General features: G+C 35.9%; 1 protein-coding gene across 1 annotated transcript in view; it reads right to left on the bottom strand.

The window, feature by feature from the left end:
- GRIP1 (glutamate receptor interacting protein 1) overlaps window positions 1-21,881 on the bottom strand; it is a 491,773-nt gene that overhangs the window by 197,885 nt on the left and 272,007 nt on the right. Inside the window, exon 2 of the mRNA XM_044679204.1 lies at window positions 4,578-4,658. Within this exon, the coding sequence (XP_044535139.1) occupies window positions 4,578-4,658 (81 nt within the window). The remainder of the gene's footprint in view (window positions 1-4,577; window positions 4,659-21,881) is intronic.

Genomic DNA, 21,881 nt, shown 5'->3' with positions numbered 1-21,881 from the left:
GTTTGCCATTTCCTTTTCCAGTTCATTTTACAGATGAGGAAACTGAGCCAACCTGGGCTAAAATGACTTGCCCTGGGTCTTATATATTTGTAAGTATCCGAGGTCAAATTTGAACTCAGGTCTTTCTAGCTCCAGGTCCAGAACTCTATCCATAGAACCACCTAGATACTTCAATTTATTATATACTAAGGAGGAAAATGGTATACAATACAGAATCTTGCCAAAACTTTCTTTCTTTAGTCACTAAGGAAACCAATTATATTGAAACACGATTAATTTTTTTAAACGAAGGTCATAGCCCATAGGTTAAAAATCTAGGTTTTAAACTATTAGTATTCAGATGTCAACATGAACAGAATTCTATTGGGCAACTGACTCCCTATACACAATAGCAAAGGAATTCATCACATCTGCCATATTTGGGGCATTGTTCTTTCATTGGTGCTATGTCCAGGCTAGAAAAAGACAAGAAAGAAATCTTCCTTGAAAATCAGGCAAGTTAAATAAATAATATACTAACTGTCGGACTTGAGGTCTAGTTTGGAACCTTCTTTTTTCCTTTTATCAAGATAAGACAGGATCAGCATTAAATATCTCTTCTCTAAATGGGCAAACCCACAGATCACTGGAAAATGTGTCAAACCCAGAATCTGAGCAGGCTGCTTCCAGTAACTTAGAGAAACCTTTCAAAGTAGTCAGTCACAATGGAAGAGCAATCTGTCATGTAAAAGACCTTTGAAACAATAGATTTTTGTTTTTAAACAAACAGCTCTTTGGTTAACTTCTAATGCCTTTAAAGATAGAGTCATTCTTACCTTGGAAATCAACGGCTGGCCTGAAAATATGATTTTTAATGACCTCATTTTTTTCAATGACTAATCTTAATCATTTTTCCCTAGAATTTCACAGTAGGATTTTTCAATGACTAGTTGTAATAATTTTACCTCATCTTTTAAATGGTGAGCCTTTAATAGAGAGATGGCTAATCTTTACTATTCTTCCTTCTAAATCCCTATTAAAATCAGTCTTCTGATTATTATTTTTTGGCTTAATTTCTTGAAGGTCATTTTCCTTGCTTGAGAAGAAAAAAGTAGACTAAACATTGGCTTATTCTATCTTACTCTAGAGCAATGATTCCCAAAGTGGGCGCTACTGCCCCCGGTGGGTGCTGCAGTGATCCATGGAGGTGCTGATGGCCACACTTTTTTTGTATTACGTTCTATTCTGAGTTCAAGAAATAGTTTCATAATTTCCAGGGGGTGCTAAGTAATATTTTTTCTGGAAAGGGGGCAGTAGGCCAAAAGAGTTTGGGAACCACTGCTTTAGAGGGTATAATTAGAATCAATGAATGGATGTCATAGAAAGGAAATTTTTGGCTTAGAGTAAGAATGGATTTTGTAATAACCTGGACTGTCCAACAATGGAACAGGAGGTTCTGTAATGTGGTGATTAGCCTGTCACAGAAGTATTGGGTCAGATGCTGAAAACTACCTATCACTTTCCTTGCCAACTCTTGGTAGCATGAGTATGGTGGATACATTACATAATTGGGAATCAGAGGATTGGGTTATATGCCCCTGAGTTGCTTCAGTTTTCTCATCTGCAAAATGGGTTGTTGTGCAAAATAGTCTTTGTAAAAGTGATATGTAGGGGGCAGCTGGGTAGCTCAGTGGATTGAGAGCCAGGCCTAGAGATGGGAGGTCCTAGGTTCAAATCTAACCTCAGACACTTCCCAGCTGTGTGACCCTGGGAAAGTCACTTGACCCCCATTGCCCACCCTTACCACTCTTCCACCAAGGAGCCAATACACAGAAGTTAAGGGTTTAAAAAAAAGCGATACGTAAATTTGAATTATTATGATCACTCGCACATGATACTTTATTTGAATTTAGATTGGATGATCTCTAATTTCTCTTTCAACTCTAAAATTCTTTGATACTGTAAACTTAAATTTTAAGGCTATGGGGGCATGCTACTTTTGCTGTCATTATTTTCATAGAGATTGGGAAAATATAAGTAAGATATTTTAATTTTATCTCATGCCATGAAAAGATAGGATGAAAATGACAAATTAAAAAAAATGAATAATGCATCTCCCCTGTGTCCAAAGCAAATGTGTTTTGCTCCAAAGAGATGTTTAATCCATTATATTCTTTGAAGGGAGGGTAGATAAAAGGATTTCCAGGCACGATGAGCATTTAATGAAAGACACGTATTTGCCTTATGACTATAAAGTAAGTGGTAATCATTCTGGGTTTAGAAAAAAGAGGCAAAATTTAACACTGAAGAAAAAAATTTAAATAATTTATGATAAAACAATCAAGTTTGGCCAATCTTTATTGAAATAATCATATCTACTCTTTATACTATGACATTGCTCTTGTCCTTGGGATACTAAAGACTATGGGGAAAATGGGTCTCATGCACAGTAATTGAAGAGTTGATTTTTCCTGTAGGGAAGTAAGCATTCTTTAGGGTGACTTCAAATGACAGCTTGATCTTCCAAGGATGCCTGGAAGTTATACATGTAAATAAAGAATTAGTTTTAATCTCCTTTCTTAGAATATAAGCAAAAGAGTCAACTCCCATTGAGATGCCAAAGACTAAGTCTCAATTGAACAAATAAACTTTATACCTGGCCAACTTTAATGGGATTGCTTGATATCAACTGGTCTTTTCAGTCCTACTTGAAGGCATACAAACTGAGAGAGTACAAAGAGTTATATCTTTAACAATGAAAGCCAATCTTTCATTGACTTCTGTGAGTGAAGAGAAGATGAGAAGGAACTTTCGGAGGCTTTTCTCTTAGACGCTCAGACCCCATGGCTATATTTCCATGACATTTTCAGGTCTGGTCAACACTAAATGATTCATTACTGAAAGAAAGGTTTCTCTAAACAAGGATTACTTGGTCATCTCTGATAACTGGACTTTGGGATGAGAGTAAAACCTGCTTTGTAAAGTCTAATTATTATTTTGTGCTTAAAAAGGAGTTAAAGTTGAATATGTCAGAAAATAGCAAGAATGCTAGAATGCCTCTTCTCATCAGAAATATCTTTGCATCACTAATCAAATAGTTTATCCAGAGAAATTATGATTTGTTTAATGGATAACTAAGGAATTCTAGGACCAAGGCCATGAGATATTTCCTCATTATTGACAAGAACTTATAGAACATGATATAATGATCTATGGTAATATATTTCCTAAATATTAGGGACATGAAGAATGTGATATTATGATAACGGTAATCCAAGAGAGATAAGATGATCAGCCATGGGAGGTTCTGGAGAGGGAGTTTAAGTTCTAGGCTGGAGTTGAACTGGTTCATATCTTAGATCCCTACTAACTCTAAAACTATCATGGAAATGGGGAATAACACATTCTTATATGATGCCATCCCATAATTATTCACATTCTTTCTGATTCTTCAAAGTAGCACCATTTGATCTAATGTAAAACTTGTCCTGAGTCACTTACTTTTAATGTTCTAGAAAGAAAAATTTTAAACAAAACTAATTTATATAGAAATAAATATCAAATATACACAAATATTTTAATAAATTTTATCTTTTTATTACTCTTCAAATGTAGTCTCAATTTTCATTTGAACTGTTTCAAAGGGTCCAATTCTATAAGAATAGCTGAATACTTAAACTGTATCATTTTAATCTCAAGGAATTATGCACTTAAAATGAGTATACTAGATAGAGTCCTTCGTTAATATGCAGATCAAATTATGCTGCATCCCCATATTCTGGTTGTTTCAGAGCAGGCAATTTTGGTTGTAAATAATTGAATGTCTTAATATTCATCAAGTTTTTTTTCTTTGGTAAGTGAATTTATTCTCACAAAGGAATCTTTCTGTGACTTATGTGTTGCAGAAAGATTTGGAGTATGTAATTCCATTAATACATTATTAGCCACTATTTAGTTCTAGAATTCACATTTTTAAGTAATTTTGAAATTCGTAGGTCCTAATTTTTTTAATATTCATGGTTATTTATTCCTTCCAAACTTTTGGATGATGGAATATGTTTCTCAGCCCACTTGTGGTGACCTAATTCATTTAGGAATGAATCCAGAAACCCGAGTTATTGAAGGAAATTATTCTAGGTCTATAAAGGAAGAGGGAAGAAAGACTCTGAAAAAAGGTGTATCAGGCCTCCAGACATCTTTTATTCAGGAAATGTATCTTCTTCTATTCCAGTTATTTCTTGACCCTTTCTCTTTCTGTTTGTTATCTATCACTATACAAATATATATGCCTCTGGAAAAAGTTACCACGAAAAATTGAGGAGAGAAATTGAGAGTATCAATTCAAGCAATTTGACAAAAGAAGTCCAAGCAAGATGGATTCTCGCAAGTTGTCAGACTCTTCCAGAGCCCATATTTTATGACTGTATCAGTCTGAATAAAAAAAAAAACAATTCTAAATTACATATTATATTCAGTTGAATAAGTGACAATTTTTTTTAATTGGGTGGGGGTGAAGGTATCAAGTTGGAGTTTCCTGGCTTGTGAGGCGACAAGATTTAACAAATAAAATAATTGATGATCCAGTAATCTGGTCTAACCTGGGATGCTCTGTCTCCTCACAGCCAATGCTCCATCAGGTGGCTTTGTCTGGCTGGCGGACTTAGTGTAAGGACTCTCATCTGCAAAGGTACAATGAAGGATTTGGTTAATTTCAATCCAGGTTCTGGTTCAATGAAGACTTTTAATAGACTGTCATCTAATTACCAGTTATTCACTGGAAAATATGTGTCTATGATCCAGGAAGAGAATGGCTTATTGGGCATAAAGAGTAGTCAGTTATCGTTTAAGGAACTCATTAAGATCCCAGAAAGTGAAGAAGAATGTGTTGTTCCATGAAGAGAAGTTGTCCGTGATCTTTAGGTGAGAGACAGAGACGTAAAAAAGTAGAGCAGAGACTTCCAGAAAAGAGATGAATCTTGCTTGCTTTAGATGTCCCTCAGTCATACTGATTGTGACAGATACACCAAACCTGCTATGGAGAAGGGTTGTGTAGGGAAGGAGAACTTTTAGGAGTCAAGTTGAGAAAAGAGAAGGAAAAAAGAGTTTGAAGTGAGAAGGTCTGAAAGCTCAATTGGGTTTCAAGTGGAGAATAAAGAAACTCAAGACATGATAGAGAACAAACATCAAAAATGGTAGCAAGACTAAACAAATAGGTGTCTGCAAGAGATAGGGTAGAATTTAAAGTTATGAAAATTGTAAGTTGCAAGAAGAGAAACCTTGAATATCATTTTTCCATGTATTTAAATTAATCTTTGGACAAAAGAATAATAATTGGACCAAATGGCAAACACCTAGACTTTAGCCATACAAAAGAATTCTGAATGGGAATGTACCTTGATTGAGGGAGAATTCTTAAGAATTCTTAAAGGAGAAACCTTTAGACATTATTCAAAGACTGGATAAATAAGACATGAGAAACCACAGAGAAGTACAGTGAATTATCAAATGAGATTGAGGGGCTCAAATGGTTGTTTCTGGCCACACTTTAAGAGGTTTTACAGGAAACCATTAAAAATTTTTTAAAAACTTATTGTGCATGGAAAACTATTAAATACTACAAGGAACTAATCCAGCAACAAAGTTTTATCATCTGAAACCATTAATTCTCCCTACTAAGTGGTTCGTATTTCAAAATGGAGACACCAAATTTTTCCCCAGGATATTTTTATGAGTTAACTGATTCACTATTACTTCTTAAAATTAACAAGGTCTCTATAAGCGATGACAAAAAGAAAAGATTAAGGTTGCTATAAACTACAATTACCTTAATAAATATAAGTCAGGCAGCTTCATATTTACATTCCATTTTTCATATGTCTTTATATTATCTCAGTTATAAAGATAAACTGCCATCTTTTATGCATCAAACATGACCTACCCCCATCATATGGCTCATGATCTGTCACAGCTTTGAAACTCTTCCAAATCACATTCTCTCCCATCATAAATAACGGCACAAAATTACTGCATTAAAATAACTCCATTGGCTTCAATTAGTCCCCAAGTACTAGACTACATCTCTTACAAAATGCAATTCCATAGCCAAGCTATAGAATTTTGCAATAAGACTGAGGAAGACAGAGTATCATTAGATATCAATTTAATTGATTCAAAGTTAATTTAATTTAATCAATTTAAAATCAACACAGAACCCTGAATCACTCAGTTATGGGTCAGAATTACAAGTACTGGTACACCATCTTGGGGATCCCAAATATGTTTTTTTTCAAACATTTATTAATATTCATTTTTAACATGGTTACATGATTCATGCTCCTCCTTTCCCCTTTGCCCCCCGCACTCCCCCCACCCATGGCCGATGCACATTTCCACTAGTTTTGTCATGTGTCCTTGATCAAGACCAATTTCCAAATTGTTGGTAGTTGCATTGGTGTGGTAGTTTCGAGTCCACACCCTCAATCATGTCCACTCCGACCCAAATATGTTTTTTTAATCCAAGTTTTGGATAAAATCTCATTTTATCCAAGTTCTAACTTATAGCAGGTGACATTTGCAGGTATACTTAGAAGATTAACAAAATGCTTTTTATATTTATTTTTTCATTTGATTTTCTTAAAATAACTCTGGGAGGTAGCTCTTGTACCTGCTATTTCCATTTTACAGATAAGAAAATTGAGGATCTAGTAAATTAAATGACTTTCCTATGATCATCCAGCTAGTGAATGCCACAGGAAAAATTGAAAGCCACATCTTACCTGACTTGATTATAAATTTAATTTTTTTCATAGTCTCTGCCTATTAACAAATTTTTAGTTAATAATGAAATTCCACAGTTTGCAATTACTTCTTAACCTAGAAGGCTATAAAGTCATTTGGACCATTTGCATTTTTAAGGAGGAATTTCTATAGGGATGGACCCATCTTGCTTTAGGGAAGTGGTTCAGCCGTGCCAAATTTTTTACATACTGTGGTATACTGTAGTACTGTAGTATACCACAATGGAAGTGTTGGCTTTGGAGCTGTAAGACCTGAATTCAAATCCTGCTTCAGATACTACGTGGCTGGGTGATCTTGGACAAATTGCATACTCCACCATCCATTTTCTACTTTGTAAAATGTAGATAGGGTTGTTGGTGGGGATCAAATGAGAGAAAGTACTTCATAAGCTTTAAAGTATTATAGAAATGTTAGCTAGTATTATTATTATGTCACAGGTAGAATTTGAACTCAGATCCCTGAGGCCAGAGTCAGTATTTTCCCCTACATCATGTCCCTTCCAGCTCTAAATTTATTAGGCTCCTATATCTTGAATTCAGAATGGAGACGCACATATCATACATACTCTTAAAAAAACAACTGATTTACTTGTTTATTACATTAAAATTCTCAGGTATCTCCCACCTTCTTTTCCTTCTCTGCACTAGAGAAGGCATCATTTAAAAAAAAGATATATGGATATATAAAATTATGTCTTGCTTTTTTCTACTTATCAGTTTTTTCTCTGAAGGTGGACATACACAAGTCATTCTTCAAACAGTCTTTCTATTTGCTGTACATAATGTTCTGCTCATTTCATTTTTCATAATTTCATGTAGGTCTTTCCATGTTTTTCTAAAATTAACCTGTTCAACATTTCTTATGGTATAGTAGTATTCTATCACAACCGTAAACCACAATTTGTTTAGCCATTCCTCAATGAATGGGAATCCCATCAATTTCTAATTCTTTGCCATCACAAAGAGTGTCTCTATAAATATTTTGGAACATAGAAGTTGTTTTCTTTTTTACTGATCTCCTTGAGGTTGATATTACTAGGTCTAAGGTTATATGAAGTTTTACAATTCTTTAAAATTGGGCATAATTCCAAATTGCACTCCAAAAAAATGGTTGAATCAGTTCTCAGTTCCACCAACAGTGTATTAGTGCACATACATACATATTTTACATACCCTAGAATGACTTGTGTATAGTAAATCTCTACATCATATGAGCTCTAACTCACATTAGTTCGACATAGAATAAAACAGAAAGTTATATAGGAAGAAGAATCCCTTTTAAACCAAGCACCAGGATGGAACTATTTAAATTTTTTCTAAGACTGGTTAGCCAACATAAACCAGGAGAAAAGCAGCAATTGTTAAGGAAAAGGATATAACCCCCAGGAACAGTTATGTCTCAACTCAGACCCTGAGCCAAAATCTTATTGACATTTTGTTTGAGAAGGCAAACAGTGAAAAGCAATTTAGACAAATGATTGGATGGTCTAAACATAACGTCAGAAGAAAGCAGAGATACCTCAGTTACCCTTCAGCCTTTGAGAATGATGTCAATGGAGAACCACTAACCTACAATTTTTACAAAATGCTCCTTTGGGGGTGCAATGGGTAATGTGTTGTTCTTGGAGTCAGAAATCAGTTGGTTAACAAGCATTTATCATGCAATCTCTGTACAAGGCACTGTGTAATCGCTGGGAATAAAATAAAAGGAAACACAGGATCCCTCACTTCAAAGAACTCACATTTAGACAAAGGAGATGCCATGCAAACAACTTTCATACAAGAAGTATAGAGGGTAATTGGTTGGCAAACTCAGAGCAAAGACACTGGGGGAGGAGGTCAGGGACTGGAAAGGGTTTGTTTTTTTTTTTATCCCTCTCAGAAGGTGGGATTTGAATTGAGGAAGACCCAAGTTCAAAATCTGCTTTAGATACTAATTAGGTACATGACCCTAGGCAAGTTACTTGATCTCTGTCTCAGTTTCTTCACCTGTAAAATGGGAATAATAATAGCATCTACAACACAGAGTTGTGAGAAAATAAGATTTGTAACAAGTTACATTGTTATCACAGTATTAGATGTTATTATGTTGTGTTATTATGTTATTAAATGAGTATTTATGTTATTAAATATATTATATATATACATATATAAATATGTTACTAAAATGAGTTGAGTGCTGGGCTTAGAGTCTGAATTCAAATCTTACCTCAAATACTATATGACCCTAGGGAAGTTGCTTAAGCTCCTTCATTCTTTCATACATATAATAAGTTATACAGCAAACCTTAAATTACTATCATCATTATTATTATTCCACAATGTTATTTGGCATATTGGTATGACCCAGAGTGGTTTAATTTGTGTTTTTAGGTAGAATGAGAGAAGTGATAACCTGGAAGCTCACACTAGTTGAGAATTTGCATGAAGGCTGCCATTTTGGGATCCTAGATTGACTGTGGTTAGGGCTACTGCCATGGGTCCAATATTTCTTCAAATGAAGATCCCAAAGTAAGTGAAGTCATAAAGAAACCAAGTTGTTGAAAATGAAGAATTTTAATTAAACTTGGGCAATTGGGTGTCTTTGTGCTATTGATGTGCTTTGCCATCCACTGTGTCATTCCGCGGGCACATCTACATAGCACAGGGCTTGCAGGACACTTTGGAGACTATTTCTAAGTGTAGGTATATAGAGAACGTGCTGGGCAAAATTAGGTCAATATAAGCTCTGGTTCTGGAGACTGATTTGGAGAATACATACTTCACTTTTTAAAAAATGCTGGCAAGGGAAACTTTCAATCCCCAAAACACAGCAGGGCAAGCAAGCAAGTCAATTTATAGCAATCTCCACTGACCCTGAGCATTTTGAGAGCTGAGAGAAGGAAGAGAAGTGTCCAATGCAATTGAAATTCTTTGCCTCTTTTCTGGGTCAGGGCCATTGGTCACTGAACACAAAAAAAGGCTCTTTTCCAGCCCCTTTTTATAGACACAAATATATTTAAGTTACAATGACCAATGGATAGCTTTCAGGGCATCAAGAGAGAAACATTAATAAAAAGGAAAAAAACAACACGTGTATCTGAGGTTCTCCATCAATGTAGAAAGAAACATGTCCTTCTGTAGAAGGAAGATGAGTTTTAGGTGGGGGTTGATGGTTAAGCTTAACCCTAGCCATAGAAATTGTTATAATACAGAGTATCCTTGGACTCTTGATGACCCTGTCCCCCCATCCCCCAAGCTAATCTAGACATAGAACTGTTTGAGCCATGAAATATATTGACAGAACCCATAAATTCTGGTCTGAAAAGACAGTAGGCATGGAAATACCTCCAAGATAAGAAGAAATGAGGTGAAAGATAGAGAAAATAGAGAAAACTGAAAAATTGGCACATCATTTACTTTGGGTACATATGCTTTTAAAAATATTTCATTTTTTCCAATTACATGCAAAATTTTTTAACATTAGGTTTTAAAAAATTAAGTTCCAAATTTTCTCCCTTCTCTCCTCTCTCCTGGCTATGGCAAGTAATTTGATGTAGGTCATTTAGGTGCAGTCATATGTAAAATGTATTTCCAAACATTTTCAATTTTAATGAAATAATTTAGAGGGGAGACTATTACTGTCACTCATATTTCCATCAAAATATTTCATGTTGCAGGAAGTCTGGATTTTCTGTTAGAAAAGATGAGTGGAACCCAGAGATTCCACTGTTAGGAATATACACCAGAGACGTCATTGACAAGAAGGCTCCTTAGACCACAATATTTATAGAAATGCTTTTTGTGGTAGCAAAAGACTGGCAATGACGTAGACATGCCCATCTTTAAGAGAATGGCTAAATGAACTGGAGTTCCTGAATGGAATGGAATAATACTGGACTAAAAGAAACAATGAACATGATGAAGTATTGAAGGGTCTTGCATGAATTGATATAAAGAAAAAGAAACAAAGCCAGGAAAATAATATAAACAATAACCATAACAATGGAAATGGAAATGATAACAATCATAAAATAATCTAAATAGTGTGAAATTTATTAAGAACTACTTGGTTCCAAAGAAGAGACAGGAAATTATTCTCCCTGATTCTTTGCAGAAACCAGGGTCCACTGTTGGGGTTCATAGCATGGAAAAACAATTTTTTGATATTTTAATTGGATTTGCTGAATTATTTTTCCCTCCTTTTTTTTCTTTGCTCTTTTAAACATTTTTTGTTAGGAGGGATAACTCTGTGAGAAGAGAGGGGAATTAAATGCATGAGGAAATTGGAAACCAAAACAAAAGCTATCAATAAAAATCAATTTTCCTTATGCTATTGCATATGTGATTACACAAATATAACTTATATTGGATTGCCTTCTGTTTCAAAGAGGAGGATAGGGAGAAAGGGAGAGAATTTGAAACTTATACTTTTTAAAAAAATGAATGTTAAAATTTGTTTTTACATGTAACTGGAGAAAAATATTATTTTTTAAAATCTGTTTTTACCAGACTATAAAAAAGAGGTTAAAAAACTAAAAAAGTAATCATATTTTCAAATGGGCAGTTATTTCTGAAAATATGACTAGAATATAAAAAGGAAAAAATGTAAGCATTGTAAAAGAAACTTAGGTAAACATTTAGGCTAAATTAAGGAAGATAAAATTAGTTACAGAAAAACAAGCAAATTCAAATTTGTAGAATGGCCTACTAATATAGCATCATGAAACTATAAAGAGGAACAATAGCTGCCAATGTTCCTTTATGGCAACATAAGTGAGCAACCATAAACTAAGCAGTTTGGAGGTGAAAGGATTAGTATGTTAGTGCCTGTATACCGACACCAGACAAATTATGCTCAAGGTACAGAGAAAGACCCAATGTAAGAATGGGACAAAAAAAAAGATATAACTATTAATTATTCCTTTCCACTTGAAAGTTACCTCCTGTACTTTAAAGAACACCAAGCCCTACATGTGCATTAAATATAAATTTATTTAGTTAAAAATATTTAACATCCACTTTGAGAGCTAATTTCTTAGAATTAACTTAAGTGCACTTCTTTCTTTCTTTCTTTGTTTCTTTGTTTCTTTCTTTTAAAAAAATAACTCTTACCTTCTATTTTAGAATCAAAAGATTCTAACATAAAAGAACAGCAAGATCTAAGCAGCTGGGATTAAATGACATGTCCAGGATCACACAATTATGAAGTGTCTGAGACCAGAGTCCAACTAACTCTTTACCTGGCTCTTTTCTACAAAACCAAATTATTCCTTTTTGTAATAAGGAATACTATTTCATGCAATTTCAGGTATACCTGACTGGCAATAGAAAAAAGAGACAGAAAAATATGTAAAATAAAAAAAATTAATTATACACTAAATGTTTGTCATTTTCCCAAGCAGGGTAAATTCTTGCATAAGTTCACTCATTCTCTCCCTGAGAAGCATTAGTGTGAGTCATTACATCAAACATTAGCAATTCCATCAGTCTTTGTCCAGAATTTTCACTTGTCCACATCACAGGAGTGTTTCTTTTTATTTCATTATTGCTATTTAGTTATTAATAATGGTGCCAGAGCAAAAGAGTACTGATGCTGGTAGCTCTGACAAGCCTGAGAAAAGTTGTTAAGTGCTTAGCTATCTTTATATAAGAAATATTTATTAGATAATAGGGTTCACTATTATGTGTGATTTTCAACTTCCAAAAAGGGACTTGGAAGATATTGGAAGATATCTAGGTTCCAGCCAAGATGGTTCAGTAGTCATATATAACCTGTATGTGATAATTCTCCTCTGGACTCAGAGAATTCTTACATTTCTTCAGATGTCGCTACTAAAGGAGGTCTCTTCTGCTAAGACCTTGCCCATCTTCCTAAATGACTTCATATTTCTTCTGGTCATATTTATCTGCATATATGATCTCTTTGGCAGGTTATAAGTTCCTTGGGGGCACTGACTTATTTTATCTTTTTTTTTTTTTAAATTCAGTACCTAGGTCAGTTCCTTGCACATAGTGGACCTTTAAATGATAGTTGCATTGACTTGAATTTCTTCCTTTCTTCCTTCCTTTCAATAGACTGGAGTTACTTAATATGAAGAAAACCAAAAAATTATCTACAGATTCAGTTTCCAGCTTTTATTTCATTTATTTCTAGAGGCAACATGTGCTAATGAATGAGCACAGCACTTGTTTAAAAATGTATGTCATTGGGCAAATTTTCTGTTCAGTAAAATTTTTGTGGTTAGTGGTTTCAGTTATAGCTAACTCTTCATGTTTGGGGTTTTCTTGATAAAGAGTGGTTTGCCATTTCCTTTTCTATCTAATTTTACAGATGAGGAAACTGAGGTCAACAGGGTTAAGTGACTTGTCTGGGATCACACAGCTAGTAAGTCTGAGGCTGGATTTGGACTCAAAAAGATGAGTCCCAGTGCTCTGTCTCTTTCCCCATGTAGATACCCTACTCTATAAAATATGGATAGTAAATACCAGTAACCTCAAGAGTGCATATATATATATATAGTGTGCTTATGTAGAAAGTTCTCAGTGTGACTTTCACCTTTAACCATATCAGCTCTAGAGAAAACTAGTTAAAAGTCTAATGAGGCTCAGAATCCTCACTGGTAAAATTGGAAAGTATTATTATTCCCATTTTACAGATGAGTAAACAGAGGCAGACAGAAGTTAAGCAGCTTGCCCAGAATCACATTGCTATAAAGTATCTGATGCCAGATTTTAACTCTGGTCTTCCAGACTTCAGGTCTAACACTATGTCCACTGTAGCACCTGTCTATTTTGTATGTATTTCTATTTATTTTCTTTGTAATTATGATGTGCATACACACAAACATATATTTATCGGCGCTGATTTTCTCCTGTAGAATGCAAGCTCATTGCAAGTAGGGATTGCTTCCCTTTTTGTATTTGGATCCCCAGAACTTGGCACAGTGCTTGGCACCTGCCAGGAGCCTAACAGATCCTTGTTAATTGATTGTGAGGCAGTTGGTATAGATAAGAGAAAAAGGGACAAGCTCCAAGACAGGAAGAAGGGGTCAACCTGCATTATAGCACATTTCCCTCTATTGATGAAATCACAGGTGCCACCCCTAAGCCACATATATACCCATTTTATAGCAATTTAAGCCATAGAAATATAAATCATATAAATTAATTATATAATTATGCAAAATAAATATATTAATAATATAGTATTATAAATAAAAACCATATAACATTTTTACAGAGCAGGAATATATATGGGGTATACATACATATACTTGTATATGTGAATAGAGGAATATGGATATTTCTAAAACAAAATTGCAACCATCTCAATATATATGGATGTCTATACATGCATCTCCCGAGTCTCCATTTTAGCGCCTGTCTCTTTAAACTATTAAAAGTTTAAGCTATTAAAGCTAAATACTATATACATATACATATACATATATATGATATTTTCACCTATTGAAACTCTCCTATACAAAGCTCTATAAAACCATACTAAGCTCAGCTTTGGCACCCGTATATACACCCAAACACAACGCTTCCGTACAAAGCCTCGGAGCCCTTAGAAGGAGCACTTTCACATTGTATTCCAATCCCTTTTTATTTGAGCCACAAAGGGGGCTAATTAAGAAGCTACAGAGCCAAGGCTAACACAAGAGAAATTCAAGAGACTTTCCCCACTGACTTTGCAGACCAGTCCCACCCACAAGAGCCCTTTACTAAGCCCCCCCATCCCAGGTAGAGGCAAGTTTTTGGTCTTTGCCAGCACACCTCCAAAGGAATGCTGGTAGTAATCCACCAGGGCACCTCAGCTACAAGCCTGCAAGCTTCTCCCAATGCCATCCCAACAGCCATAGGATAATCCCTGTCCTAGTGCTAGCGTGATCCTTCAGGGACGTAAGGACCGCATATTGGTCATAATGAGAGCCATCATAAGTTTTCTTTACAGTTTGGTCCCATAAGGCTGCGGGTGGAGGAGGAGAAACAGGAACCCAAACCCCAAATTCAGCAAAGAGATTTATTAATGTAAGAGAGATGACTAAACAGGCTTAGCCAAGCATGCTTTTAAAATGGAACAGGGGACCATCTGTCCCTCTCATTTCCCCCAATTTGGCCAGTCTCCTTGTGCACCTAACACAGCAGTGGCACACACATTGTTCATTTGTTTTCACTGCATGTGCCAAATGAATCCAGCATTTATGAACTTAGGGGGGCAAACAGCTGGCATCACAAAAGATGAAGCCAAAGCTTGTTCAACATCCCCACTCAATCTCGTCTCTTCTCTGAGATGTAAGGATGACCCAAGGGATAATAATAAGGGTGCTTTAAGGCTCTATGTCCCCAGGGAGAGCTAGGTGACTCAGCGGGTTAAGAGCCAGAGCTAGAGATGGGAGGTCTTGGATTCAAATGTGACCTTAGACACATCCTAGCTGTGTGACCCTGGGCAAGTTACTAAAACCCCATTACCTAGCCTTTCTCCCTCTTCTGCCTTGGAACTGATACATAGTACTGATTATAAGACAAAAGGCAAAAGTTTAAAAAATAAAAAAGGTTCTATGTCCAGGGGATATCTAGGTAGCTACCTTCCAGGTGTCAACATGGAATCTAAGAGAATCCCACTTTGTAGCAGCATGAGATCTAAAGACCCTAAGTTTAGGTCAGTTTGAAAGCTGGAGACCCCAATTTTGTCCCTGTTCCTGTGAAAACACAGGCAATACCTGGGCAAGTCACTTACTCCCTATTGCCTAACCATTATGGATCTTCTGCCTTGGAGCCAATTCACAGTATTGATTCTAAGATAGAAGATAAGGGTTAAAAAAAAAAAAAGACTATGTCCATTTCTAGAAATGGCAGAAGCTCATCCACGAAGACACATAGTGTCAGCCTCATTCTTATCTATTTCCTCCCCAACCTTTTCCCATTCCCAGAGCAATCATGGTGCAGGTGTCCAGTTTTTCCCCACTAACAACAGTCCCTTCGCATAGATATTCATGTCAGTGTTGGAGGGCTAGGTTTTTTAATTTTCCCTAACTGAGATTACATAGCCTGTGATAAACAATTTCCAATATGTAATTATGCTGAATGGAGGCACCTGCTATGTGCCATCAGATCCCTTGGCTCTAAGAGAAAAGAAAAGGGGCTTCGTGAGGTTAAACATCATGTCCATCTGCCAATTTATCAGGGAAAAATATTTCATTTCCATGGTAGCCCTTGGAAAATGAAAGTTTATGGTGGAAGAAACAATCTGACTTTTGAAAAAGAGGGTGACACCTGCCTTATTAGTTTTCAGGGCTGAGAAAATGAAATGAGGTTGTCTTTCTTCCCAGAACACAGAACCCTACAATTATACATCATCAGGTCCTTCATAGCATCTTGCAGCGAAATATGAACTACAATCGCAAGCAATTTCCAGGCTTAAGTATTTAGGCAATGATGAAATCAATGAGATGAAAATGACTCCAAAAATATAATAAAAATGTTTTGTTATCAAAATTCTATAGTGGTTGGTAGTAGATTGAAACCTTCTACTCTCTGGGCTTTCTTCTAACCTCTATTCTAAATGTTCTCTGTACTGTAAATATTCATTGTTCTATGTTATTTTCTAAATTTTGTATTGTTGGTCTATTCTCATTCAATTATTCATTTGTTAAAGTTATTGAAGACATACTAAGTGCAAGGCACTGAGATAGTACCATAGAGTATGAATCTGCAATCATTCTAATGCAAGACTGGAATATGCCCACTTTATGGCTGAAAACATGGTAGGGGTTGGAGAAGCCAAGAGATAAATGCAGCCAGTAAGTGATGGAGTTTAGAAGACCAACAAGGGCTTTTGACTTTGAGTCCAGTACTATTTTCATCAGAGTTCACTGTCCCATGACAACTTAAGGCAATTCTGTATTGGAATGATACCAAAAGCTGTAGATAGCCCAGTGGTTTTAGGCTTTTATCTTTATTATTTTAAACACTTACCTTCTATTTATCAATTCTAAGACAGAGGAACAGCAAGGGCTAGACAATCGATGTAAAGTGACTTGCTCAGGGTGGCCAGATTTGAACTCAAGATTTTCCATCTCTAGATCTGCCTCTCAACCCACTAAGCCACCTAGTTGCTCCCAAACTTCCTTTTTTTAAAAGAGGTTTTAAAAAAAATCATGAGAATACCAAAAGTCAGGAAGGGTTGACTTGAAATAAAACATTTTCTGCTTCACAGAAACACCTTTTCCTCCTCCAAACCACTCTTCCTTCAGCTGAGAATCTTGTCCTTATCTCAAAACCAGAAACATTTTCAACCAGATTGCTTGATCCCCACAAACTGGCACACGGTGCCATGGTGGCATTAAAAGCATCTGTTAAACCTTTTGGAGGTTGTAACATGGAAAATGAGTTGCTCAGTGATGCCTTTAGGCTTTAGGAAAGACCCACATCTCTGGCCAGGTTCATTTGTCAATCCTCTTGGTAATTAATGAGCATAATATTTCCCAGTCTCTGCCTGTGGCATTCCTGTCACCAGTTGGTCTGAATCATAAATGGCACTGTCTGTCCTGCCTGATTCTGCCCCTACTTTAGACCCATGGTGGTGTGACACAATACAATGACCAATGATGACTCCAGAGGATCGATGATGGAGAAGGATGATACCCTTTTCCTGAAAGGTGAATGACTCAAGATGCAGAATGAGACATTTTGGGGGATATGGTCAATGTGAGGATCTGTTTTCTTGACTGCTTGTCTCAAGGCTTTTTCTTCTCTTAGTCTCAGTTTACTCAACTGTAAAATGGAGGCAAATAGCACTACTTTCTAAGGTTGTCGTGAGGCTCAAATAAGATAACATTTGTAAAGTGCTTAGTAAATGGCACATAGTGGGTGTTAAATAGATGCTAACTCTTACTTTAAAAAAATAAGATCTTTATGTTCAATTTTAGAATCAATACTATGTATTAGTTCTAAGGCAGAACGACAGTAGGGGTTAGGCAAATGGGGTAAAGTGACTTGCTCAGGGTCACACAGCTAGAAAGTGCAGCTACCTCTGTGCTCCCTGGACATAGAATCTTTTTTCCTTTTTTTTAAACCCTTAAATTGTATCTTAGAATCAATACTGTGTATTGGTCTGTAAGAGGGAAATAGGTTTTAAAAGCAGATTTGGAAGTTTAGACAGGTAGGCAGGATCTGAGAGTCCAACCTGGAACACAGTGGATTCTCTCTAAAGGCAGTTGGGGTTTTGAAGGAGTTGGGAAACCACTGAACTGAGAGCCTGTGGATTTTGGCTATCTCTGAGCAACATCTGGAACCTCTCAACTAGCAGGATCACAGAGAGAAGGTTGAGAATACTGTCTTGTTTGGTGGACAAGCAAGGTCAGTCTCCCTGATTTCTCTGAAGAGTTATTTGGCTGGAACCTGTGCTCTTGGAATATACTTGGACTGATACATTTTGAGCCACAGATCAAGACCATCAGACCATCTACGTGAGATCTCATTAGTCCCTTGTGTCTTGGCTGTCTGCATAGTGTAGTGTAGGATTTCCCAGATCTTTAACCTTTAACTCTGAATTGATCCATAGTGGTTTAGGTTTAGTATGACCTCTCCCCATTATCCCTAACCCCTATAGTCTTTATTAAACCTGTGTTCATAAATCTTTTGTTCCAATATTACTCATTGTTATTTGCTGGTTTCATAGACTCCCAGGCTAGGTGGATCTGTGGTGGCAGTTGGTATCAACTCGCAATCCAAGTTTTCCCATACCCTGTATTTTGGTGTAGTTTGTGTTTCCCCAATTTGTTGGGTTTCAGTCTGTCATTCCCTGTCCAATCAGTCCTCCTTCTCCCCTTTCTCTAAACCCAGTGAATTATAAAAGTTACCCATAAGAGTCCTAAGACAGAAGAGTAGTAAGGGTTAGGCAGTGGGGTTAAGTGACTTGCCCAGGGTTACACAGCTAGGAAGTATCTGTGGCCAGATTTAAACTCAGGACTTCTCATCTCCAGGCATGGCTCTCAATCCACTGAGCCATTTAGCTGCCCTCTAATTATTAGCTATTATTATTCTCTTTTTTATATTTATATTATATAAAATAATTAGCTATTATTTTCTCTTTTTTCTAATATGTTGAGAAAGAGGTAGGAAAGACAAAAAAGTGCTTATTTATTGGGGTAAAAACAGTAGACATATTGTATAATATGTTGATATTCACAAAGCTGGTTCTTTTAATATACATTAGAAATTTTCACAAGACCTAACTCTGTATCATAGAGGACTATTTCCATCATTCTTCCTTGAGATTATTAGAAGGTTCAAATTTGCCCTCAGACACTTCCTAGTTGTGTGACCCTGGATAAGTCCATTAACCCCCACTGCCTAGTCCTTGCCACTCTTCTGCCTTGGAACCAATACACAGTTATTGATTCTAAGATGGAAAGTAAGGGTTTAAAAAAAAAAAGAAAAGGACTTGATGAGTGAGTTTTTTTTAGAGGGGAAGCAGTTAGGTGAGGTTTTTCTTTCTTTTTTTTTAAAAGTCAACAACCTTCACTATGTAGTGAAGTATTATTGTTTATAGTTGCATTTGTGAATTCTTGGTTAACAATAAATAATTCTTAAAGAAAAACATATCTGCTTTTGTGAGCTAACAGGCTAGAGGAAAAACTCCCAGTACTGTCTCCTGGATGATATAAGGATCAAGCACGGATTCTGTGGACCTGAAACTCAACCAGGGTGACACATTCAAGTGGAAGAAATAATATATTAGAGGAAATCAAAGGTCCCCCAATTTATCACCACTAACGACCGAGAAATGGCTAGGTCATTTTGATTCCTAATTTCTTACCATTTCAGAAACTAAAATCATTTCTTGGAAGAAGGAATCATGAGAGAAAAGCATTAAAAAATGTTTTACCTAAAGGAGAAGACTGAAGGTCTTTAAAAAAAATTCTATTCCCTCCAAATATTAACATTTTAATGATAAAAGTCACTCTCCTAAAAAGCAGGCAATGTGGATTACTCTATGCTTGTTTGTGACTAGTCTTTCTTTTTTTGCTTCCTCTCAGGGAGAATCTTACATCTCTAATGCTAATTATACAGATTAGATTAAGATTTGTTGCCTGGGATCTTTGAAAGTGAAAGCATTTTGCCTTCCTGTGGCATAAAAGCATGAGTGTTTAGCTAGAGCAATTTTCAAGATGACAGCACCTAAAATGAGGTCAAAATCAAAGTGGGGGAAAAAACACCAAGATGCAATCAGAATGACTTTACTTTAGGGGTCCTAAATCTTGTGATCTGCCAGTGTCTGAAATGAATGTGGTATGCCATTAGAAAATGGATAATTCACAGTTGTCCATTAGTACTATACAACAGTCCCTTTTAGGGTTGCTATTTTTGAGCTAGTAGCCCCTGAAACTCTCACTGGTGCCTCAGACCAGCAATGTACTTTTGGCAGTGGCCCAGATTTTAAATTAGCAGCCCTCCAATCTTGGTTCTATATAACCTTTTCTTTTTACCTAATGATGTTTTAAGCCAAACAAAATGCTGACTGATGGCTAATGACTTGATAAAAATAAATTCCCTGATGGGCCATAATGTTGACAGATTTCTAAATGAGGCTTTTTTTTTTTTTACAAAAGAATCATCATCATTTATCATACGCTACATACAAAGTGGATATCTTATCTCTTCCATCCCTAATGGCCTAGGAGTGCCAAATGTAAAGAAAATTTAGCGTGGGCACACTGCTATGCTATTTAGAACCACAAGGCAAAGTTCTAAAGTCATCATGAGAGATCACTCTTACTTGAGTCTCTCATCCCACTAAGAACAGAACAAGATGAAATAACCTAAAACTAGGGGGAAACTAGATGGCTCAGGGGATTGGGAGCTAATCTAGAGTCAGGAGGTCCTAGGTTCAAATTTGACTTCAGATACTTCCTGTTTGACTAAGGACAAGCCATTTAGCCCCATTGCCTACCCCTTATCACTCTTCTGCCAGGGAACCATTACACAGTATTGAATCTAAAGCAAAAGATAAGAGTTTAAAAACAAAACAAACAAAAAAGAAATAACTAAACTATAGAAGTTCATTAGGAACAGAAAAGCTAAGAGTTTAAAAAACAAACCAAAAAAAACCCAAAAACTAAAACTTTAACTATAGAAGAAATTCTTAAGAACAGAAAAGAGCTTAAAAAACAAACGAAAAAAAAATAGCAAACTATAGAAGAAATTAATTAAGAACAGAAAAGAGCTTAAAAAAAAACAAAAAAGAAATAACTTTAAACTATAGAAGAAATTCATTAAGAACAGAACAAAATGCAATAACCTAAAACGATAGAAAAAATTCTCACACATTCTCACATACTTTTACCTTAGACTATGGAAACTCCTGTAAAGATTAAAAAAAAAAAAGAAGATAAGTGATTAGTATTCTCCATTGGCTGAGTTTTAATTGATATGAGATTATCTCATTCAATGACCTTTTTTCCTTTGAGGTTCTAATCTTGGAAAGGAAGGAAGGACATGATAACAAGAACAGCCCCAATCCCAACCCAAATCTTGGTGACTATTATTTACCAGTCCCCAGAGCATCTTTCTTCTTTTCACAATGATTCAGTGCCTTGTGAACAGTCTTCCTTTCCATGCCAACTACTTCCCTTATATTAAGGGATTTCAACATACATGCTGATGTTTTCCCAAATAAAGTTCTATTACTGTCACTTCACCTACACCCAACGATATTCACACCACCTAGATCTTGCCATCATCCACAATCACATTGATGATTTAAAAAAAAAAAAAGGCAACTTTGAAATTCTTTTATCTGGTCACACATTCCTAGCATTCTCTCTCTTGCTATGTCTTACTCTTCTTAAAACTTTTCTTTGTCCTCACCAGAACCACTAATTCCCCCAACCCTCACCCTTCCTCTGGCTATACCTTTCCCCATTCTCAATAATGGCCAGTTCAACTGTCCACAAGACTCTCTTCTCAAATCTATTGCTACTCTTACCCTGCCAAATCCCAAACCTGAATGATGCCAATCATGAACTACCTCCATTCCTTATATGTTTGTTGACCTGACTACTAGGTGTGCTGAAGGAAATCATGAAACTGTGCTGATCTAGGTTCAAAACAAAT

The sequence above is a fragment of the Gracilinanus agilis genome, chromosome 5, assembly GCF_016433145.1.
Source record: "Gracilinanus agilis isolate LMUSP501 chromosome 5, AgileGrace, whole genome shotgun sequence".
In the NCBI taxonomy this organism is placed as follows: Eukaryota; Metazoa; Chordata; class Mammalia; order Didelphimorphia; family Didelphidae; genus Gracilinanus; species Gracilinanus agilis.
Note: the sequence above shows the minus strand (reverse complement) of the source record. Positions and strands in the feature narration are given on the sequence as shown.